This window comes from Macrosteles quadrilineatus, unplaced genomic scaffold (genome assembly GCF_028750875.1).
Source record: "Macrosteles quadrilineatus isolate MER2022 unplaced genomic scaffold, UCM_ALF_1.0 Scaffold_8__2_contigs__length_117827958, whole genome shotgun sequence".
In the NCBI taxonomy this organism is placed as follows: domain Eukaryota; kingdom Metazoa; phylum Arthropoda; class Insecta; order Hemiptera; family Cicadellidae; genus Macrosteles; species Macrosteles quadrilineatus.
Genome location: NW_026542601.1, coordinates 36,434,474 through 36,451,761, shown reverse-complemented (window position 1 = coordinate 36,451,761; position 17,288 = coordinate 36,434,474). Strand labels below are relative to the sequence as shown.

The 17,288-nt window shown below is 35.3% G+C and overlaps 2 protein-coding genes across 2 annotated transcripts in view; one reads left to right on the top strand and one right to left on the bottom strand.

The window, feature by feature from the left end:
* Window positions 1–17,288, top strand: part of LOC129000322 (uncharacterized protein K02A2.6-like) — a 38,745-nt gene that overhangs the window by 2,457 nt on the left and 19,000 nt on the right. Inside the window, exons 2-3 of the mRNA XM_054427284.1 lie at window positions 507–622; window positions 5,151–5,211. Of these exons, the coding sequence (XP_054283259.1) occupies window positions 507–622; window positions 5,151–5,211 (177 nt within the window). The remainder of the gene's footprint in view (window positions 1–506; window positions 623–5,150; window positions 5,212–17,288) is intronic.
* Window positions 1–17,288, bottom strand: part of LOC129001685 (breast cancer anti-estrogen resistance protein 3 homolog) — a 243,564-nt gene that overhangs the window by 224,920 nt on the left and 1,356 nt on the right. The window lies entirely within an intron of this gene.

Here is a 17,288-nt window from a genome sequence, read left to right as displayed (position 1 = left end):
TTGTTACGGCAAGGAAAACAATTTACGTGGACTCAAGAATGTGAAGATGCATTTCTGAAAGTAAAAGCAGAAATAACAAGTGATCAAACTCTAGCTCACTATGACCCAAATGAAACGTTAATCCTAGCAACAGATGCAAGTCCTACAGGGCTAGGAGCTTGCTTATCACATAGATACAAGGATGGATCTGAGAGGCCCATTGCATTTGCATCAAGATCGCTTACGAAAACAGAACGCAAATACAGTCAGATAGATAAAGAAGCTGTGGGAATTTACTGGGGCTTAAAGAAATTCTTTGCATACTGTTATGGAAGGAAGTTTGTTTTAATAACTGATCACAAACCCCTTGTAGCCATCTTCAACCCGACAAAGACCTTACCATCTATGACTGCATCAAGGATTTTTTAATTATGCTCATTTCTTATCGGGTTTTGACTATACGATTGAATACCGAAGTACGACACAACATGCTAATGTGGATTATTTATCAAGATTTCCTGTTACAGAAGTATCAAATGTATGTGACGACCATGAACGGTATCTAATAAATCAAGTAGAGATGATGCCTGTATCAAGAAGACAAATTGAAGAAGAAACACAAAAGGACGAGGAACTTAAAAAGGTATACGATCATCTTATATCAGGAAAAAGCTTAAAAGAACTCAGTTTGAATGATAATGAGTTTTGTCTACAAGACGGTTGCATATTCAGAGGGCATAGAATTTGTGTACCTTCCACTTTACACAAACAAGTCTTGGAAGAATTACATGCTGGTCATATGGGCATGACAAAAATGAAATTGCTAGCTAGAAGCTACTGTTATTGGAGGAATATGGATCAAGAAATTGAAGCTATGGTGAAACATTGTCATTCATGTCAACAAAAATTGAAAAATCCACCTAAGGAGACAACTCACCCATGGGAGCTCCCGAACGGACCTTGGGAACGCATACACATTGATTTTGCTGGTCCACTGCGGGGTTGGTGGTACTTAATCGTCGTTGACGCTTACAGTAAGTGGGTAGAAATTATACCTACAAAATCTACAACCACAGCTTGGTGTGTTAAGCAATTGGATAGATTATTTACAACCTTCGGGTTTCCTCATGTCCTGGTATCAGACAATGGAACTCAGCTAACTTCAAAACCTTTCAAAGATTTTCTCACAAGGTATGGAATAATACAAAAAACCATAGCTCCATTTTGTCCTAAGTCAAATGGACAAGCTGAAAGGGTGGTCCAAACTGTGAAGAGCCTTATAATTGCAAATGGATGTGTCGAGAGCAAGATTAACACTATACTAAAACAGTTGAGAAAAACACAGCATTCCACGACTGGGAAGTCTCCCTATAGCCTCATGTTTGGGAGGAATATAAGAACAGAACTTGATCTATTAGTAGAGAAGCCTAATTTGAAAGAGACAGAGATGCAAGTAACAAAGCGACACTTTAATATAGGAGAGGGAGTGCTGGTGAGGAACTACTCCCTTAATTCAAATGACAAATGGACAGTTGGAAAAATTGAAAAACAAATAGGAAATGTTATTTATCTTGTTAAAATGGAAGAAGGAATTGTGTGTAAAAGACATGTGGACCAAATAAGAAGATTGTAAGTATATGAAGAAAAATAAAGGAGGAGGATTGCTATACCAGCTGATCATTATTTTAATATGATTGTTTATGTTTTGATTTTACAGTTTTGTTTTTCTGTTTACATCTTAATAAAATGAGTTCATTAAGTTATTCAAATCTATTCTTTATTTAAAACACAACAAGTTTTAATTGTTTTCAAATGGAGTCCATGGAGGCTAACGGCCATCTTGGATTTGTCAAAAAAAACAATGCTTATAAGATAAGCAATTTATAAATATAGCAATGTTAATGTTGTTAATTTTAAACAACCGCTGAAGAGTTATTTATTTACGATCTCAAAATATTTTTTCAAATACCTAAGTGATTGTAATTTAAATATCTAGTGCACTGTAGGATTAGAAATTTTCTTTCTACTTTTGTAATTGTTTTATGACGTCGAGTTGCGTTTTATGACGTCTAGGCTCCAAGGACTCATAAGTGTCCTTACAGAGCTAGCGGCCATCTTGGATAATTTCAAACTGCTGCTGAAGAGTTATTTACCAGTACGTCTAGGCATTGACTAGTGTTTATATAGTCAATGATCTAGGCTCCAAGGACTTTTAACACATTCACAAAGAACTGGCACTATACTTAAATGTTCTGCAACTATTAGTTTAATACATACAGTATAATCATTTGCCATTGTAACAGAAACCTATGTCTGAAGTCAATGATAAAACGCGTTCTCATGATAAAACTGATCGTTTTTTGATCTACTTAATTCATGTTTATTTGCTTAGCATTTTAGGTTTTGCTTTACAAATACTGGACCTTATTTGTGTTTTTATTTAATCACACAGTAATTAATAATTCGTTTTATTGAAAGTTTTTATTGAAACACACTTATTATGTCAGTGAAGGTGATCAGGTAGGTCAGGATTCCCTTGTTTGTGGCTTTCATAGTACAACCATTGATCAGGAGACAAGAGGACAACAGCGTATAGGTGATCCGTAAAAGGATTTGATCTTTCAACTTTCTGACGCAACACAAATTAATTACTGTATGTAGTAGGAATTAAATTATTAACAAGGGCCTTATGGGTTGCCATGCTGGTTACGAAATAACAATGAAATAAAAACAGAAAATCATAAAAAATGTAAGAAATTCCAATAATATGTTTTATTTACCTAGCAGCTCACAGACTACAACAGCTCAGTCTAGGGATCATCATCGATGATAGGTCAAACATCGATGTACCGATAACATCGTCGCGAAAACATCGATGTTTTCGGGGCAAAAACATAAAAAATGTCAATCGATGTTTTTTTTTAGTTTTTAGTCTGCTCTCTCTACTGCAACAGCTAATTAACCTAAAACAATACAGTCATAAAAAACATCGATAATTCAATACTTGGCTAAAAACATCGATGTTCGACGGAAACATCGATTATCTACCATAGACGTAAAAATATTGAACATCGATAGAAAAACATAGATTTTTCTAAAACTACTACTATCGATGCTCATCCCTAGCTCAGTCATTGTGAGTCCGGGGAATATTGAACCACGAGTTTTATGACCGTCCCGAGATAGGCTACTTGAACCCTGACTTGAACCGCCACGAGAGCGGATTATCAGGGTCAGTTTCACAGAGTTGTAAAACAATTGAACCAATCGAACCACCACGAGAGTTCTGCCAGGTAGCGAGGGAACTTTTTGAAATATTTATCCCTCCAGTTTCCCATTTTGATATAAGATGGACTAAGAGTCAAGATTCAAGGCTAGTGCGAGCAACAAACTGTAGTTCTTAGTACAGGAACCCAATACTGTATAAGTATGGAGGACATTAGTTTTCTCATTTTCCATTCCTTGAATGTTTATAAACATACTACGTAGCCCGTATTATATTTAATTTGGTTGTCAACGTAAATATACTTCAGAGATGTTCATATTTCATTATACAGTACAGGGTGTATATAAAGTCCCGCACGGGCTTAATATTTTCCAAACGACAACAGATAAATCAATAAGATTTGGTACATCAACACCACACCTAAAAATCTACTTTCTCAAGGAACTATGAATTTTCTGTCATATCATGGGGACGTCCCGCAAGGAGTCAGAAGGAAATCTTAAATAGGAGCATACCGTGTGAAGCACAGACTATATAACATCAGCAGCCTTCTAGCCTGGACCATTTATTAAAAGCCCAGTGATTAAGGGCAGCAACGTATAAAATGTGTTTAACGGGAATCTGTAACCATAAACTTTTTAATAACCAATAAACCATGTCCAATGCAGGTTGCTTGCTTAAAGGTCAGATTAGGTAGTAAAAACCAACGTTAAAACCCACGTGGAGAACTGAACGTCGCGTCGTCTCGCCAACTTAAAATAGAAGAATGCGATCATCGACAGCAGGAAATGTAACTCATTTCAGCGTGGACTCCTGCAGAGTGTATGCTAGGAATGCTCACTGAAGTTGTAGACGTGCGTGTAGGTGTATTTATTTATGTATTCATTCATTTCGACGGCAGTCGCCATTTTACAAAATAATACATTAGACAAGATTTACATGCAACAAGATAATACAATAGAAAACATTAATAAATGATTAAGAAATTTGCTGGTGGTGGTGAACAGTTTGAGTAAAATTGCAACAGTTACAACATTGTGAAAAAAAGTAACAATAACAAGAAACAGTGTAAATAATTAACATCAATAACAATCAGTACCTAAGTATCAAAATGACAACATTGTAAATAATTAACATTAATAATTTTACTACTACATAACAATAATAAACTAAGGCAATAGATAACAACATAATAATCTGTGAAAAAGCTAACGTAACATAAAAACAAAACTATATAACAAAAGTATGCATCTGGAGGTAAACAAAACTTTTTGATAGAATGCTGACAACAAGACATTTCAGCACTTAACACTGTTGAGCGTGTGGCCCTCTAAAGGCACCACCAAGGAACTCCAAGAGCACAAATCCCATCACTTGACACGAATCGGCACTTCCCGGCACCCAGCATGTGGCCCTTTAGAGGCACCACCAAATAACCAACACTGATAGAGAGCGGAGAGGTGTCAGAAGAGCAGCCTCTGGACATCACGTCTGAAGGATGCTGGTGATGGCCCAAAGAAATCCAAGTGTGGGCAGACGTCTTCGCTAAATCTCAGCAGTCTGGAGATTCCGTGGTGAAGGGTATACAGTAGTTCGTGGGCTGATATCTCCTTCTGAAGACAGCTCTGGATCGGGTTCCTCTGGGAGCGTTAAAGTCCACTTCGTTCAAGAGTTCGGGGCAAACAATGATCCCATTTGCCACTTTGAAAAGGAATACAATGTCGTTGACTTGTCGTCTCAGGGGAAGTGGTTGAAGGCCAAAGTGCACCTCGAGAGCTGCTACAGGAACGTCGAGGAAAGGAAACCCGAGTTTCAGACCCAGTAGTTTTAGAAATCGTGTTTGAATCCTGTTTAAGATTTCAATATGGCCAGCTGTGCAATATGGTGTATGTGTGTGTGTGTGTGTCTGTCTGTCTGTCTGTGTGTGAATGTGTAATGTGTACAGAGCTACACACGTGACCACAGACCATCAGACCACACCTGTGATCAGATGTTGACGAAATTCGGTAAGTGGGTACTAATCCACGGTATCTCCATTTTTTTTTTCATTTTAAGACGTTTTGATTTTAATGTTAATAAAATAACGAAAAAAATCTCTCAAAATTGACCCGAACGATTTTGATTAAAATTTCTGAATAACTCAGAACAAAAATTCTGAACAAGATGGTATAACTCCATTTCTGTAAAAATTTCTGTTCAAAAGCTATTACTGTACTACTTTTGTAATTTTCCCCAAATCTATTAATTCACGAACAAACCGGATACAAAAACTACTCGACCAATTTTGATTTAAATGTTATGAATGCTATAGCCCGTTTAACTCTAAACGTGTTGGTACAACCCCTATTGCTGTAACCATTACGGTATAAAAGTGATAACAACTGTTGTGATTGTCCCAATAAATTATTAAAGTTACTCTCTCTGCTTACCCATATGCCATGATAAGGGGTTGTTGACATAGTGGGAGAAAGTATGTAACATATTGCTGATACCGTTTATTAAATCACATAATATACAGTATATTCACTAAAGTAACATACACCAGAGTTTATAACAAAATAATACTAGTGATGCTGCTATGATTGTGGGAGAGGATCATGACGCTAAAAACAGTTTTTGAAGTAAATAGTTAGTTTGGAATTTATTTAAAATAATAATAATTGATTATTAAATCATTTCCTAGTTGATAACATCCTTGTGTTTTGTAAAACCTGTCTCTCGATCTTTTTACAATTCAGATTCGAAAGTAGTTGATTTGACCAATGACCACACCATAAACCACGTCGATTCATATCTACATGTTTTACAACATGTAGCAAAATACAGTAAATCAATAAAGTTAACTTTTCGTAAATATTATATTCCTCTTTTTACCATAGAACACTTCCTTGTTGTTTGTTAATCTAATAGCTAAAATTAGCTTTCAAGTAATCTAAAAAATACATAAGTTAAGTTGTTGTATTATTGAAACAATGAAAAATAAGTAAAAGAACGTAGATTTTTATCACAAATTTTCAACACAAAAAGTTAAAACTTTGGTTGCTGTGTTTCGTATTGTGAAAGAATAGGCATGTTGTGTTGTGTTATCTTTTACACTATTATTTCCCTGAAAGTACAAAGATACGTCAAATAACAATAGGCGAATGACAGTCATTCGCCTATTGGGTTTGATGATGATTGGAGTTTAGGTTGTCCAATCGAAATCGATCACCACTTATCATCTTTTATATCTCTTTACCGTTTTGTGAGTAAACAGTATAAAGTGTAAATATGTAATTACAAATGTGATTAGACATAATTTTTTTTAACTTTCAGGTAATTTGCTGATTAAGAAATTTTTCACTATTATTTCAAAAACAAACTTCCTACCCTATGCCTACAACTATTTGCTGATAAAAATGCATTGTGAGCAATATGTGTGCACAAACTTATTTACATTTTATGACAGTAATACCTAAGAATATATTCAAAAATATATATAATCAATAAAAATAACAGTTAAATTTTGACACGAGTGATTCAGTCTTTTGTGGCCACCGTCCTCCTGGCCCTGTAGTGGGAAAAACATCAATATTCGTCAATCCCAAATATGTACCAGTCAAGGTCCAGCTGATAAAGGTTAGGGTTGCTTCCAACAGATAAGGATAAGTTTGTCCAAGGGTCAGTCACAATGCGCGCGTACAGATTGGCCAATGGTTCGAGGGTCTTTTCTAACATACAGATTGACCAAAGGTCCTAATGAGCAGGGGCAAAAAATGGGGGAGGAGCTTACAGCAGCGATGTCCCGTAGGGGAGGAGCTAGTCTACTCAAGTAAACTGTTTGTTAACGTTTTCTAATCTTACCAGATACAGAGGTGGTCTCTTTAATGCTATTGAATATCGTAGAACCAACTTGTGTAGTTGAAAAAGCTGACAACATTTTTTAATTCATTTTAAATATGAATACTCATAAGGTTAACATGGGAAACTATGGAGCCATTGGGGCAGAGCCCGAAATGATTTTTGGGATAAGAATATGTCTAGATATGTTAATCGGGAATGTAAGCTATCTTCATACCAAATTTCAACCCGATCCGACCAGTAGTTAATGCGTGATTGGATATCAAACAAACAAACAAACTCACAAAATTTCACAATATAAGTACTACGATATATTGTAGTTTTTAAGGGTGAAAACATGATGTCTCATCGTATCTCTATTATTTCCATTGCGTGCGCGATCTCTTCAAGGCAACTTAGAAAGATTAATAATACTAATGACACATACCATGAAAACACAAAATCTAACGTAAACCATTTTCTTCTTTACATTTGATAAAAAATAATACAAATTTTTCCTTGATTTAACTTAAACATCACCGACTTACAGATAACCCAATTTCCGTATGGATGTAAAAAAATTGTACTATGGACATATGTTTTGATGTAAACAAAATTTCATTGTAAACTTGAAAAAGTTCAGATGATTGACAACAGAATTCAGCACAAACTATGCAGTTTTTGAAGTTAATATGACGAGGTTATATGCTTTCACGGGATATCCAAACGGAATAATACCTCCAATTAGGAGTTATTGTTTTCTTTTAGCGGCAACTGAAAATGTAGCTGACTGAATATCAATAACAAATTATTATTTATTTCAGGATTTTAAGGTAAAATGTTGAGAATTATTTGAAGTTTAGAATTTTAATTTTTGGTTTACGTAAATGTTGAATAAGTGAGTAGATTTTTATACTCTGTGGTAGAACATTTTATTCGGGTTATTTCACTTCCAATGGAATATATTTTTCCTTTTTTTAACTTTTGTTAAAATACTACTCCTATAATGAATATTGCTAGATTGGTTTTGTGAACTTAAAAATGAACATCGTGTGCGAAATACTAAGACAGATATTCAAGGTAATTTTCAAACAATGTGGTGTATACACATAAAAACGAGAATGCTTATGCTTTGAATTTTGAAAGAACACTTCAGGACTTTTAAATGGTGACATTATCCTTATTGCTATAACTAGGTCAAACAAATTGATAGTGAGTTTATAAGCAATTAGTTAGATTTTATAGCCTATTATTTGTATTAGAATATCGCACTGTTTTGTTTAAGCTACAGTTGAATGTAAAAACCTTAAAACAGTTTAATTAAATTGATGTAAACAATATCAATTTAGTTACAATATCATTTTTAGTGTTGGTAGATAACTACGCGGCCCGACCAAACGCGTGCACGCGGATGTGGCAGTCGCCACGAAACATGTAGTTATCTACCAACCCCAAAATGGATATTGTAGGGTAACAAAACAATTTAATTAATATAAAGCAATATCCAGAATTAGGACAATGAATTCTGATTAACAGTTTACATAAAACTTAGTGTTTTAAAAAATAAAATTCGTCTCTTGAGTTTGGCCACCTCTGTGACTGGTAAGATTAGAAAAAGTTAACAAACACTTGACTTGAATAGACAAGCTCCTCCCCCACGGGACATCGCTGCTGTAAGCTCCTCCCCCATTTTTTGCCCCTGCTCATTAGGACCTTTGGTCAATCTGTATGTTAGAAACAACCCTTAAACCATTGGCCAATCTGTATGTGGCCGTCACAATTCTGTCTGACTGTCACAGAAGATAAGCTCATGTTCCAGAGATGAGTCCGACCCATCAAGTGCTCTACCACCTCGAGGCGACGTATCGGATGTTTTATATTTAATTCTAGCAATGATGGCAGGTGCAAGTGATACAGGTGAAATTTCTAAATCCATTTTAACCGCAGTTGAAAAGTTTGTCAAGTGTCCAGTGTGTTTAGAAACTGTAAAATTTCCTGTTCAACTGTGCTCTAGTGGTCATGAGGTATGTTTGTCATGTACCACTAAGATACGAAAATGCCCTACATGTGAAGAGTCGTTAATACTGGAAAGTCCAGTTTGTCTTAGAAATATAATGAAAGCTCAGCCACGCAGTTGTAACTACAGTCAAGATGGATGTGAGGAAGTTGTAAAACCAGGTAATGATCATGAGGAGTTCTGTGGCTACAGACCGATTGTGTGTAGAATGCTTACTTGTACTGTTGAAATGCCAGTGGTGAAGGTATTGGATCATTACAAGGAGCATCATGAGGATGTCGACATCATTACAGAGAGGTCTGTAGAGGGATTAAACTTTTTAAATCTACCTACGTACACTCCAGTATGGTTGTTTGACAGTTTGTTTTGGATTCTGATAGTTTGGGATGAAGCAACAGATAATTACAAGACATACTTTTTGACCACACCAATTGGTAAGCCCAACCATGATTACTATGTTCGTGTTACGGTAGAAAATGGGGATTTCAATGTAACTAACACATTGATAGCTGCAGTGTCATCTTGTGAGAAGGAACTTACACGCGAGGACGTTCTAAAAACGGAAATACAATTGTCGGATAAAAACGAAAAATCTTGTATGAAAATTCCATGTTGGCAAATTGATAATTGGATATCCAAAACAGAGAAGAATGCAGAAATCAAACTATTTATCTTCAGAACGGCAAATGAGTGAAGGTATGAGATATATTTTAGCGCATTCAGGTTAGAAAAAATCTGATCCATTTAAAAAATCTGTCTTAAAGTTAGAAGCAATCAACACATTTCTTCGCAGAGTAAGGAGGAATAAAATCTTAAAGTATATTGTATGTAATTGTAAAATGAGGCAAGATTTTTTAGGAACCAACGGACATGAGATGAGTCGGGACTTGAGTTTAAAGGAGAATATAAAATATATTTTTTCTTGAAAATGTGTTTGCTTATTTTGTAAACGGTTGCTGTATGTGTAAACTGTGCCACTCTAACTTGTTTACTAACTTGTTATCTGTCTTTAATACATATAAAATATTGTTGTACGGGTGACATAAAAAAATCATAATTTAAATGTTGTGAGTTGTCACTTTCCTGATAATCGTTGGAACAAGTGTATAATAGGTATCAGCAATAAAGTAGAGCTAGCTGTCTCTGAGCTTTAGGGGGAAATGTAAATAACTGTCTCTATTTGTCTAAAAATCGGATTTTCTATGCTTTGTTAAATTTACTTTTAAAGGCTCTTTGATAGAAATCAACGAAGAACACAGACTTTTAGTTGAAGGACATAAAGATTTTTTAAGCTATCAATTTTATATTGTATCTGATGTTGGTATAGTTGTCACTTCGTATTAGTTTTCTTGTTTGTTAACATATTATTTACAAGTTCATGGTAAAAATATTGAGGGTTTAGCTCTAGCTGTGTTGCAATTTACTTTAAGCGTTGCAGTACTACATAATAAGTTTAAAAGTTGAACTTGCAGTCCTGTAGTACTGTAGAAATAAATCAAGTACGACTTTCTGTGCTAGTTAAAATTGTATTTTATGACCTTTTTCACGATTACTAATCATCCTTATTGTAATATAGGCTAGAACAAATTCCCACATTTTAATGACTATTTTATAGCGAATTTCTTATATAGGGTATAAGCATTTATGGTCTAATAGTAAGACATGGACTTAGGAACGATTTACTTTTCGTTTTGGTATCCTCAGAGGTCAAAAATATTATCCGTTAAAGTTCAACTGCGTTTATTTGAACGGGGTTGCAAAGTATTACTATCGGACTAACAAGGATTATGGAGTTAAAATTGGCTTTTCCCACTCTAAAAACATAAAATTTCACAAATCCTTTCTAAATGATTTTCTAGGGCTGAGTTTAAAAAACTGTATTTTTTTATACTATTGAAGAGTTGTTATGCCCTCAATGGTCAAGGAGAAAAAATGCAAATTCCTAAATTCCTATGTTATTCTTATGGAGAATAAGTAAAAAAAACTTAGTTTTCTTGTTTATAAACATATTTTGATATATTTAGTTCATACTAAACTATTAATATATCAGAAAAAACGCATTTAGTTACATTTCCTGTACAAGCAGAAAACCAGCAAACCTAAGTACTTGAAAAACTAATGTGATTATTCAAATAGGGAATAAAACTGACATTTTTAGGAGATATTTTCGCGGAAATTCAATCACTAGAAGTCTGGAGGTTTGCTGTGGCGGGGGTATTTTTATCATATTAGAGTATAAATTTTAATTTTAAAAACAATTTTCTCCTACAGTTGTCTTTAAAAAAATTATAAGCATACACTAGATTACCTGTACCCTTCTGTAAGCTATTTCCTATAACACGGTTTTCTATTTACATAGGCCTATATATATTTTAGATTTATATGAAGTAATGTAAAATACCAACATTGTTTGTACTAATGCTAGAGTAGGACTAATAAAGGCTCATTTTATTCAAACATGAGTTATCTTGTATTTCATTCCATATTCCCTCTACACATAGTAGACCTATATGAAGTATTGTTTTCGTCAACATTCCTGAGTTTGAGTTTTGGATGGGAATATACGTTTTGGGTCCTCCTGATACCCAAAAAGGTGTTTTTCCAAGTGATATCTGTGTGTCTGTGTGTGCTGAGTGTGCGTGCGAGTGAACATCGGTGAATGCGTGCGTAGGATTGCCTGTAGGCGTTCTTGGTCTAATAAGGAATAGGAAACACAGGGCATCGACACCGCTTGTGTGAATGTTGGGAGACAATCGAAGAGTTGGAATAGTTCATGTCATCACTAGGGCCTAAAGTGACTCTTTTTGAACCGAGGTCAAGCTTTACGATCGAGGCGAAGCCGAGGTCAGAAAATGGCCGAGGGTTAAAAAGTCATTTTTTGCCCGTGTGGGGAACTATATCTTTCGTCATATTGCATCATTAATTAACAAACAAAGCTAGAAAACTAAATAATTTTTATGTAAAGATAACCTCTCAAAACGACTTCCAGCTTGTTTTTAACTCTACCAATGCAAATAAGCAGCTGTTTATAGTAAGTGAATCAATCATTTGGTCTATTACGATTGTGTTACAGCCCGGTGTTACAGTACATTATACCATCGATATGGCACAGAAAACGTACTACTATAACCCAGAATGCCAACCGCATGGTAAAAAGCATTAAGCGGTTTGAGAGAGCTTTGCCTGTCAATCCGTAGGCAGCGCCACCAGCGTTGCTATGCTATTGCATGGCAACGCTGGTTCTATCAAACCGCTTAATGCTTTTTACCATGCGGTTGGCATTCTGGGTATAGTAGTACGTTTTCTGTGGATATGGCGAGCAATCGACTATAATAGGTTAAAACCTTACCTAATAAATCAATCGATAAATAATATCGATCGATACGATTGCCACAATCGAAATTTACAACTGTTTACAACAGCGGATTTTTACTCCCTAGAGAATAAAAATGAGTAAAAATACTTATTTTAGACCCACAACGCATGCATTAAAAACGGCTGTTTTTGCTGCAGTATGACGAATAATACTTTAAGAAATAAATTACTAACCTATAGGTTTTATTTATTTACTAACCTATAGCTGTTATATGAAACATGTTATGAGTTCAATGCTGACTTCAAGAATTACTCCGCTGATGAAACAACCACGACGATAATGACTACATTAAACATATATAAGCAAAGGAACTATTGTAGAGGAAGTATTCCGATACAGAAGGAGTTCCCAAAGTAAACTTTTCTTCTGATTTTTAAATGGGTTTACAGTTTAGATGGGACTCTAAACACCGAGTCGCGACCTTTATCATAAATATCTTAAAAAACATTGGCGATTAGCGGGATTTGAACCCAGAGTGTCAGGCTAGAAATGTTTCAATACTCAAACTACTTATTTCTCAATTCATGATTAAATTAATCGAATGAACGCGTGATAACAATACTGTATGTGTGTGAACTCCTATACTACTGTATGCACTTCATGTGTCCATGTGTTATAGTAGTACACTCATCGGATGAATACGGACCTCCCGTTACCAATATACCACTCTCCCTTCTCATGGAAGCGAGCTGGTCTAGTGTTAGAACGCGGGACTTCAGTCTCTGAGGTAACAGGTTCAAATCCCACCAAATCCACAATGTATTTTATCATAGGATAGTGCCACAACCCCTAACCCTAGCCTGAGGTAACGTGAAAACGATCCCTAACTAAAACCTAGCGTCATGAACATAATACTCTCTTTTCAACCAATAGCGTTGATAAACGTGGTCATTACCCTTTTAATTGGCGTCTACTCGATTTCTTCCGCCATCTGAAGATGGTGATTAGATCATGAACGCTAATGAAGGATGTAATAACAGTAGTGAGTGAACAGGTTTGCTGCTTCAGGAGATTAAATCAAACTTTACGATTCTGATGCAGTTATGGCTAGCAGTTAATAACATGCAATGTTGTGGCACATATAAATAGCTTTAGGTACTACAAAAATGTCTATAACAATTTAAGATTATCTTGCAAAGCTTGCGTTCGATTAAGTCTGTTCACTCTTATTTTAGGGGTTTAGAGTGAGTGTTTTATTCTTCAATTTAGATACATAGTCTAACACATTAGATAGATAGATAGGGTCACGACATTATCACATGGATAAAATCCATTAGTGATTGGTGGGATTTGATCCCGTTACTCTGGCTCCGAAGCTTCGAGCTCTACCACTATACCACCTCCCAAGAGTACTGTAGGATTATCTTATAGTAAATCGTTATGTTTTGGTTCGTAGTTGCTTTACTAAAACCACATATAAACGTAATATACTTCAGTATCGAAAAGTAAATAGTTTAACCACAAAATCTCCAATAAAATTCCAAATACCTATGCCACGCACTTTGCAAACGTATTTCCCAACAAACCAAAGGGGAAGAATTCAAAGACAGTAGCAGAATGATGATTATAACGGGAAGTTGCGAGCTGCAATTTGAGTAATTGCTCTCTCCAGTCTCCTTCAGATATTACCTGCTTGACTGCCTTCATTCTTCAGTCTTCAGCAGTTGAGCTGAAGGTAATGATTTGGAAACTGCCCTAGCGGTTACACTTCCTATAGGCCTACACCTAGGAGGATTCTACACCAAGTCCGAACGTTTGTGTTTGGAGGAATAAGCTTATTTCATTATTTCAGTTCTGCCAATCGAATCGTGTTGTGACCTTTATTTTGAACTGAACATTCGATCTGTTTAAGACTATGTAACGTCAGTACTGTTCATTTTATTTCCGCGTTCAATTTGTAACAGCTTATAGTATAGTAAATAATCGTAGTTTAATTGCTCCACCGACATAGTACTCATGTAAATTACTGATTGTCGAATATACAACCTTGGACCAAACCTTTTTGGTTAAACTGAAAGTAGCTCATTTTATGGCATCGATGTCACAGAGTCTATCAAAATAATAAATACCCCTGAATTCTATTTTTAGTTTTTAGAACTGTATGATGTTTGCTGTAATATGCTATATCTATGATATTATTGATCCTCTTGTATTATAATACGTTCTTTCAATTTAGTTTTCTTCGACACACATCAGTAATTGACAACACGCTGACAGTGTATTCAACAACTGCATGTCCAATCAGCTAAAAATGACAACACCTTCAACAGGGAATAGAATTCTCAACTTCTATAATTCAAGATTCTCTCCAAGTGACGAGGGGCTTCTTAAGGCTGGCAAATTGTGAAGTGCTTGTAGGAGTTTACAGTACTAGGAGTCCACAAGTATATTCAACAAGATGACAAATGAACAAGTCACACGTCAGATTGAGTACCCCAGAGAGCAGACCATTAGTCTCTGCTCTAGACTGTAAGGTCAATGCCCTTAGGATACTTTACCAGAACTTTAATGGACAGCTATGCATTTTCAGTGTTCGTTAAGTATTCCATTGTAGATACTCCCGCCTCAGCAAACCTGCTGACTATGCGAATTTCGATTTTCCTGATCGGATTTCCACCGATATATTCCCAACCAAGTTATATTCATTCCATATTTAGTTAACACTGGGTTTAGTGAGTATTAGGTTTTCTGCTACAAAAATACATTAAGATGTGTTGTTTAATTTACACAAAAAAACTTGTTGAAAATACACAAAAAAACTTGGTATGATAAAATATGGTATTTGTCAAACTATACCCATAAAAAGTAAACTACAACAGTTAACTTATTCTCCTGAAGATTAACATTGTAATTTTTAATTTGTAGTTTTTTTATTTCTCCGTAACCATAAAGACCTATAACGACGCTTCAATAATTCGGTAAATTATTGGTTCCTTTGAGTGCTACAAAACTGATTGGAAATAAACCAATCAACCCCTGTCCAAATGGGGAGCAATAATTGGTTTCCATAGGCAGATAATGCTGGTTTGCGAACTCTTTCGAATAAACGTAGGTTTACATGTTTAACATATTTTAAAAAATAGGATACTTTTTACTCAAATTTTCGAGAAACCCAAAAATATGTATGCAGTGTATGCATTTTAACGTACTGTACTGTGTTTTTGGGCTAAAGGACATCAAGCTTTGGTGTATTGTTAGTGTATTTATCTTTTTATATCAGATTAACTTCTAAATTCATTAAAATGAGATATGTTCGAAAAATACTGCCCGTCATCTAGTATGATAGCCAAAGAGCTCCATATATTTATATATTTTTCCATATATTTTTTTTTAAGAAGGACCATTCATTTGACATCAACGTTCCAAAAGGTACGGGGCATCAGGCACATCAGGGAAAGAAATATACTTGCAGAATCCGAAGCCAACAGCTTTATCATGCACGATGAAGCTGGCTAGTTTCTCAGATAAATTACTTGCCGAGTTACGTACTTTCTCGTGCCCATCTTCCACTCGGAGAATATGCACTTAGGATTGAGAATTACAAAGATATATTGATCGTAGTCTAACAGGTTCTGAGGCTGCAGAAAAGGTCAAACGGATCACTGCGGAGTCTTGAAGATTGCAATGTTGATCCTTGGGGTGAGTTCAGAAATCATAACAGCTGCTGATGTACAACATAGCTTCTCTATTCTACTTAGAGATTGCGACCAATTCAATTTTGAACACTAATTTAGATGTTTTCCAGCGGCCATAGTATGTGTGTTTGTATGTGGGCTAGCTTGCCTCGACGGATAAAACCACTATCTTGCATCAAAAAGCTAAATTTGGTATTATCTAGAACACCAGTATTTACAAAAGACGTATCTTTTCAAGAATTGAGTTGTTAAAAGTTGACTCAGGCCTCTTGACCACATAGTTTAAACTGCATTTTGTTGGCAAAACAAAACACACTCAAACGAAGAACTCCAAACATAACACGACGATTAGCTCTCAAAGTCCAGTAAGTGGATTTTCTGTGGACTGTTGCATTATGAGTGGACTCACTGTAAACGCTTGAGTCGAGTTATCGATTCTCCCTATTGTTTGGAGACGTGGAAGCTGAACTGCTGAGCTTTTCTAGGAAGCGGTTTGTGGACATTCTTGTTTTACTACGTCAAGTACACAAACCATTGTTGAAGAGTTTGTGTCAGACTTACTTCCTGGTGCCTTTTTCTAGTTTGATATTTTATTGAACAGTAACTAACATACATAAACTTAAAGAAGCACTTCGTATGTTCGTACTGTGAGAAACTTTGAATAACCTTAAATCGAGATTGGGTTGTTTATCTGATCGTTGCAGAATATAAATTTAAAAAATTGGAGTTTCTAACATATAAACATTACGATTTAAGTGTTGGACCTAGAGTATTGTCAAAAAATAACCAGTATTACATTCACTCACAAATTAGCATTTAGGCCTACTTGTTTATTCACTTTGTAGATTATATGTTCCAAAAATTCAATAAAAGCAAGTTTGGTCCTTAGCGAAGGATCCCCACATTAAAACATTTTCCAAACGCTTATGTGTGAATTATTGGCTGATTCCGTTAACACACACTAGGTTAAGCAATCGTTTATAAATTTACCGTTAGGTTCTTGGGTTAAAATATACCTACAGCCAAACGACATCCGATTGTCTTCAGCTGATTTATAAATAAAACCTGAAAGCCTGAAAACTATATTAGACTTTACGTTTGATTAGACATTCCATCCCCATGTTAAATTTGTAGCCAGGTTAACAAAATCGTCGTAGTTAATGTGAGCCACCTACAGTTAGTGCTGATCAAAACTATTGATTTCTGTTTAATACACAATCTTTTTTACCAATTCAA